This window comes from Anguilla anguilla, chromosome 3, assembly GCF_013347855.1.
Source record: "Anguilla anguilla isolate fAngAng1 chromosome 3, fAngAng1.pri, whole genome shotgun sequence".
Lineage (NCBI taxonomy): Eukaryota > Metazoa > Chordata > Actinopteri > Anguilliformes > Anguillidae > Anguilla > Anguilla anguilla.
In genome coordinates, this window is record NC_049203.1 from 52,912,848 (window position 1) to 52,919,636 (window position 6,789).

Genomic DNA, 6,789 nt, shown 5'->3' on the forward strand with positions numbered 1-6,789 from the left:
AAGCAGAAACGCCGGCTGTGGTCCCCTTAAAAATATGATTAGCGAATTACTGTTTTCTGTGTGATCAGATGTTACAGCAAAATATAAGTTCAGCTAAGCGGCATGATCCGCTAGAAACGGTGCCAATTTAGTACTACTAGCACCATTATTAAGGAATAGCATCTGCAATGTAGTGACAACCAAGGTCCTTATACACTTACAATGACGTCATTACTTCACCTAAATATAGCTAACCGAGGCAATATTAGTTAGGTTGAAAATACAAAATATGTCAGATGTATTACATATAGTTTCGCATTAAGTACGCATTTTCCCTTCTTTTTCTTTCATGTTTTCGTATTCATTCGTTATTTTGCCAAATAAATACAAACACGAAATTATTTTAACAGGCTTCACGATAAACCCCTTGACATGGGTCCACTTTCCAATGAAGTCGAATCTAACTGAAACGTGAATTTTGGGCCTTATAAGAAAACAAAAATGCCACCAAAAGGAAAAGGTGGTAAGGCTGGCAAAGGTAGATACGCCCTGACTAAATCAGTGAACTGTTTTTGAGACAAAGAGCGAGAAATCATCGTATGATACCATAGGAGTTATGAAATGTTAGTGTGCGGGCAATTTATCTTTTCAAACAATTAATCTAGCTAAATCAGCAGAATTCCCGTGATGTTGGTGCCTTGCTAGCTGACGTAGTTAACTCACAATCCATATTACAGTATCTACGCTGGCTAAAAAATATCACGTTATATGTGTACGTAGCTTAATTTCAAGTTGTCTCTGTAGCGATACCTTTATTTTTAACAGAAAGTTAAGAACGAGCTCTTTGTTCCAGCGTGATATATGGCTAATTGCTAGATAGCTCGTATATTAACTTAGCTAGAATGGGGCACTTTCTACCTTCGAACCTTCATTCGAAACTTTTATTTTTCAGGCGGAGGTGCTTCAGGAAGTGGTGACACCGATAAGAAAGAGAAGAAAGAGAAAGGAGGAACCGCTGTAAAGGTGTTTTAACTAAAATCCAATTTTCCAGTAATGAGAAACGTTTTTTGTGTCAGTATTATCCGTCAGCTTGCGTATTTACCTGAACAAGAGCAGGTGGCAGAGACCATCTGGTCAGTGGGAAAAGCCAAAACATATGTTCAGCGCTGATGAAATTTGATGTGAAAAATGTCCTTATTTACTCGACGCAGTGGCACAGTCCTCTAGTGTACAAACATAAAGTGATTGGGTTCCCCTTTCATGTATGCTCATCATTTTGGAGTCCAGGGCTGTCAATAAGTTCAGTGTCTATATCGTATTATATATGTGGGAAGTGGTGTGACTTTCTCCTGTGAGAAAATACATGTAACTTTTCCCGTGAAAGGCTAAATATTTTCTGCCCCCACACTCTGCTCAGTTCATTTAAAATGACACATTATTTGATATTACTGACATTCTTCTATAGCTCAATGGTCTTGAAAATTGTATGTCATGAAAGTTTCTTTTAGAAATTTTCTACATTTGTGTTAGTATAAATTATCTTGGTAGACCATGCAAGTAATTTACCAAGTTCAAGCAAAATTATTATTTTTTAATTGTAATTTTAATTAGAAGCATAAACAATATGGTTGTGTTTATATCTGTTGTATATCAGAAGTCAGACCTTTGGATTCAATCCTAAAATTTGTTTGTTTTAATGTCATGTAATCTGTTTTCAGGTTCGACATATCCTTTGTGAAAAACATGGAAAATGTATGGAGGCAATGGAGAAAGTCAAGTCAGGTGTCCGGTTCAGTGAGGTGGCATCACAGTACAGTGAAGATAAAGCCAGACAAGGAGTAAGTTTGTAAAATTGGGAGTTTATGAAAAGACTGTTTTCTTGGATCTTAGTTTAACCTGTAAATGCACTCATACTGAGCATATCCCTTTGTATCATTAGCTGACAGTATCTGGCTTCCCTAAATCAATTAGTCTGACTATCAGTTTGGGGGTTTGATGGCCTAGTTTCCAGAGGCCCAGTCTATTGTTGATCAAGTCCCCTTTGTTGGAACAGTTCTCAATCATTAATTCCCAGTTGATATTCTATAATTAATAGCTATCCTGCCCGTCAGTGGCTAGAAGTCATCACCTATACCGTTTACTTTTATTGTCCTTGTGATCAGTTAGCCCTTCCATTCAAACCTCAAAAACTGCTGCCGGTACCCACTGTTTTCCACTAGATGGAGCTAGTTGCTCTGCTGTGAGAATGTGCTGGGTCCAAGGGACTTCCTGCAATCAAAAGTTGCATGATGGTTTCAGTTTTTGGAAAAATGTGGCGTTGCACCTTGATTAACCCTCCTATTATGTTCAAATGAACTAACAAGTTTTATGTTTGGGGTCAATTTGACCCCAGCAATATAAACCTGCAGAAAACAATTGTAACTGAATGTGTTACCCAAGTTTCTCTCTCAGCTACTTTAGGCCTTTCTACTGACCATCTTTATAGCCCAGTAAATAAAACATGACTCCCCCCATCCTCTCCTTATATGACTATTGTGAAATATGCAAATGACTGTACAATCTCATTCGTTGACCTAAAATGGAAAACAAAGTATGTTTTGGTGTTTGCAGGGCTTATGTTGGTATTAAGTGCTCATTAAATAAGAAAACTATCATTTGGAAAGAAACACACCTTTTATTATCAAGCATAGTAACATTTTATGTTCAGGGTCAATTTAACCCCAGGAAAAAATATTTTAAATGTCAAACATTTCAAATGTTTAGGTTCAGACACTTCAGAAAATCAATAAGTAACATGACAGATATTCAATAATGAAGAAACACCAATAAAAAGTAAATTAGTCATCAGAATTGAGTTTTGATAAAAACTGAACATAACAGCTCAACTAGGTACCCGTGGGTATCAATTCTTCATTCAGACGAGATAGGTGCAAGTTTGTCACACTCCTGTGGACACTGCCTTGTTTCCCTGTCATCAGAGCGTATAATGTGGGAGAAAACATGAAATGTCTCCCACTAGCAATCCTATATTGTCCCCAATATAGGATTGCTAGTGGGTCACATCCAGCTCTTTCCAATTGTCACCATACACACGCCTCCCCTCTAAGTTTGTCATCTCAAGAATATCCTTTTGCATTGATGGTGTTATGAAGAGTTCAAATGCAGGCTTTGTCTTGTACATGACTGCTAGCATATCTGGTGGGGCCTGGAACCATTTTGATGACATTAGCAGCACTAAGTCTACCCTGTCTTTCAACTGGGGATCTGGATCATAGTAGTTTTCCATTTTTGGAAGTGAACATGTTTGTTCTTGGTGGTTGAGAAATGACAGGGGGGTTTCTTGGGGGTTGAGAGATGACAGGAGGGTTTATTGGTGGTTGAGAGATGACAGGACGGTTTATTGGTGGTTGAGAAACAACAGGAGGGTCAGAATGTCGTATCTCAAAGGCTTCATTCTCATCATCAGAGGAGGATGCCACATAATCAGGGTCTTCCTCAACATTATCCTCAGTCTCAGACATATCCTCATCTAAATCACTTTCACCCTCCAAGATCTGTGACAGAACCTCAGTGGCATAAAATATACACCCCTGTCTGGTGGTCATTTTCAAAATCTTTAGTTGAGGCACAAATGCAAAGAGAAATGGTTTAGAGGGCTGTGTGTGCTGCCCTTATTATAAGTTTGCCCCCGCCCCCATGTTGCGAGAATGATCAGAGATCTCGTGGGAACTATGTTTTCTCCTCACACACACACACACACACACGCATGCTCTCTCTCTCTCTCACACACACACTCTCACACTCACAAACACACAAATTAATGTGAAAGTGCCCTCAGCCAACACAACAAAAACAAGATCAAAATGATGGTTTTATATAACAATAGAGCTTGGGGTCAAAATGATCCCAACAACACCGATGCGTAGGTACAACATGTGTACAGGACATTGAAAATAATTTTTTCAGTTAATTTCATGTTTGCCATGTTTTCCCTATAAAGTTAGGAAAAGTCATGAAATATCTAGCTGAAAAAAGTATGGTAATCATATTTTTAGAGACAGTAAACATTGAATGGGGTCAGATTGACCCCAGACATAATAGGAGCGTTAAATATCGAGGACAAATTCACTTAATTTGTACCTTTAAAGCTGGTTGGATTTAGTCCTTTTGTCTGTTTGTTTCTGTGACAGGGTGACCTCGGCTGGATGACAAGAGGGTCCATGGTTGGACCATTCCAGGACGCAGCCTTTGCCCTGCCGGTCAGCTCAATGGACAAACCTGTATACACAGACCCTCCTGTCAAAACAAAGTTTGGCTATCACATTATCATGGTGGAGGGCAAAAAATGATTAGAGCATCTGACAACCCCCGAGAATTCTTTGATTGGATTGTTGTACCATTTTTTGTTTTATTTTATTATGAGATGGTCTTACTTGAGTGTTAAAGGTTATGCCATTTTTTTCTGCAGATTTTTAGTCAATCCCTTGATGAACGGATGGAAGATGATTTCATTGGTAAACCAAATGACTGATAGTGTCTCTTTACAGTTTGGTAATTTTATTTCCGAAGCACTGTAAGACACAGTTGGACCTTATCTGACTTATATTGACAGTATATTGACAGTGTGGGACTGTGAAGGCATGAAATATTTGCTAGTCCTACCGATTTGTATTGGTTTTCTTTTCTCCTCCTTGCTTTGTGCACTTCTGTGGTAAACCAAGTAAAAATTCAGGACCTGTGAAAATAAAAACACGGACGATGACTGTTTCTGACTTGTTTTTGCTATGGTTAAAATAAAATATTTTTAGTCACTTATATGCTGGCACAGTTGAGCCAGGGAAGGCAACACTGATTAGTATTTGATTTAATCCCTTCATCTATCCCATTAGCAAACACTGCAAGCTATTAAGTGCTGCAGCTAGCAGACACAGTTGGTGAAATTTTGATACTGCAAGAAGAAACTTCTCATGCTTCTGAGATGGAATTGTGCTAGTTTCCATTCTACCTCATTTTTTAATTCCTTTTATCCTTTTATCCTTGGTGGTCTGCAATGCATGGGATATTTATGAAAACTAACAAGTATAAATGAAAAAATCAAGAAGTTATTAAACATTAAACTGAAATGCAATACATATACTAAAAAATAGTCTTCAGACTAAAAGCCAACAATCGAGATCAGCTAGATTTTAAGGAGAAAAGCTCAAAATAGTACTGCACTCCTTTGATCAGTCTTCATTTAAATGGGTTGTTAAATTCATGACTCTGGGTCCTTATAGTACGCTGTTATTTAGTTTTATTAGTAACACACAAACACTGCTCTCTTATGGATGATTAAAGGCCTGCAAATTTAAAGGTCTGCAGCATTGTAACACGAATATTTTTTGCTGCAGAGGACCAATCATACTCCGATGCTTATTCTGGATTGCAGGGTTTGCTGTTTTACATCTTTACTACAGATTGTGAATCAATTTCATGCTTTTAAGTATGACTCTGGAAGGTTCTACTTGTCAACTGCACTATTGATATTTTTAATTTAACATTTGAAATAAACATAGTTAGCACTATCCTGCCTTTGTGTGTGCGTATAACATTATTAAGCATTGTTTACCACTGTTTTATCTTCCTTGAAGCGCAGATGCTTAATTGAATAAAGTACAGTGTTTCACCCATCTCTTAATTGCACAAATGATCAATTGCTTGCCCCTCATTGTTCACCTCTGTGTATCCCGTTACATTCCCTGGCTCTGAGTCTGCGTGCATGTCTCAATCCTGTAGGTGGTGCTAATTAGGGCTTGAGTGCTTGACGATGACCTGTGTCCACCTTAGTCAACTGGATAAAGCCTGAAGAAACCTCAGTTGAAGGGGGCTTTTGAGAGATTCCTTTGGGAAGAGATTCCTTTTTATGTGTTACAATTTGTTGATGCCACGTTTTGTTTTCTGTATGTTTTGTGCTGGTACTTTTCTGTTGTATGTTGCGGGTGGTCAGGCAGTTTCCTTTTTTTAGCACATTTTTAGATGGTTAGCCCAGAGCAAGAAGACGTTTGCTGGAAGACTCACTCCTTTTACTCTGCACCAGTAGTGAGGTTTAGAACTGTGCTTTCTTTTAGATGAAGAGTAGCCTAGCTCTGGTCTGTTTTCTGCCTGAATCATCGCATTAGCCTACGCATGGTAATGTGTTCTGTTTTTTGTTTTTTTTGTTTTTTGTCTTATTGTTTTTAATAAATCTTATATCATTTATTGTATGTAGATTTTTACTTGTTTTGTTTGTGACATTTGTGTTACTGCCCGTTGTTGTCCCCGGTTATTGGAACTCGGGTTGGCTTTTGGGACATAACCCCCCAGCTCTATATATTTTAGGCTACCAGTGGGTTCAGTGTTGTAGTTGGATTTAGCAAAAAATAAACATACGTCATGACCAGGATTGCAGGTTAAGACACTAATGAAACAATGACTGTACTCATTGTATTTTAATATTGTTTCCCGTTAAAATTGATCATAATTGTCTCTTTGGGATTTTAAGGAGTGAACAAACAAAATGTATTACTTAGTCTTTGACTTTAGAATAGCCTAGTAAAAATCATAATTGAAATAACAAATGTGCTGCACACCATTTTTTTAATGTATATTTCCGTGGGCATGTTTTTTTATACGAATACAAGCTACGATTTGAATAGTAGTATACCTTTAGAAGGACATTTTGTCTGGCTTCATACGCTGTTCATATTGTCCAGTCATCCACACGATGTGCGCAAGATGCACAAAAAAAAATGAACGGGAATAACATTTGTCTATGATGCTATAAAGTGCGTA

The 6,789-nt window shown here is 37.8% G+C and overlaps 1 protein-coding gene and 1 long non-coding RNA gene across 2 annotated transcripts; one reads left to right on the forward strand and one right to left on the reverse strand.

Moving 5' to 3' along the window:
* Nucleotides 1-387: 387 nt before the first annotated feature.
* On the forward strand, nt 388-5,541 carry pin4 (protein (peptidylprolyl cis/trans isomerase) NIMA-interacting, 4 (parvulin)). Its single transcript, XM_035407625.1, has 4 exons — nt 388-517; nt 932-1,002; nt 1,698-1,817; nt 4,170-5,541. The coding sequence occupies exons 1-4, from the start codon at nt 481-483 to the stop codon at nt 4,326-4,328; spliced, it is 387 nt and encodes a 128-aa protein (XP_035263516.1). The 5' UTR covers nt 388-480; the 3' UTR covers nt 4,329-5,541.
* LOC118222220 lies at nt 1,819-4,256 on the reverse strand. The gene is made up of 2 exons (XR_004764246.1): nt 4,120-4,256; nt 1,819-2,247 (listed from the first exon to the last, which is right to left on the reverse strand). It is a non-coding gene; the product is annotated as an uncharacterized LOC118222220 (long non-coding RNA).
* Nucleotides 5,542-6,789: the final 1,248 nt, after the last annotated feature.

What these genes read in the sequence shown, in the direction of transcription:
- pin4 (XM_035407625.1), top strand. Translation starts at nt 481, where the DNA reads ATGCCACCAAAAGGAAAAGGTGGTAAGGCTGGCAAAG. An exon ending in AGGTGGTAAGGCTGGCAAAG is followed by an intron (nt 518 to 931) that starts GTAGATACGCCC and finishes TTTATTTTTCAG; the next exon opens with GCGGAGGTGCTTCAGGAAGT. An exon ending in AAGATAAAGCCAGACAAGGA is followed by an intron (nt 1,818 to 4,169) that starts GTAAGTTTGTAA and finishes TTTCTGTGACAG; the next exon opens with GGTGACCTCGGCTGGATGAC.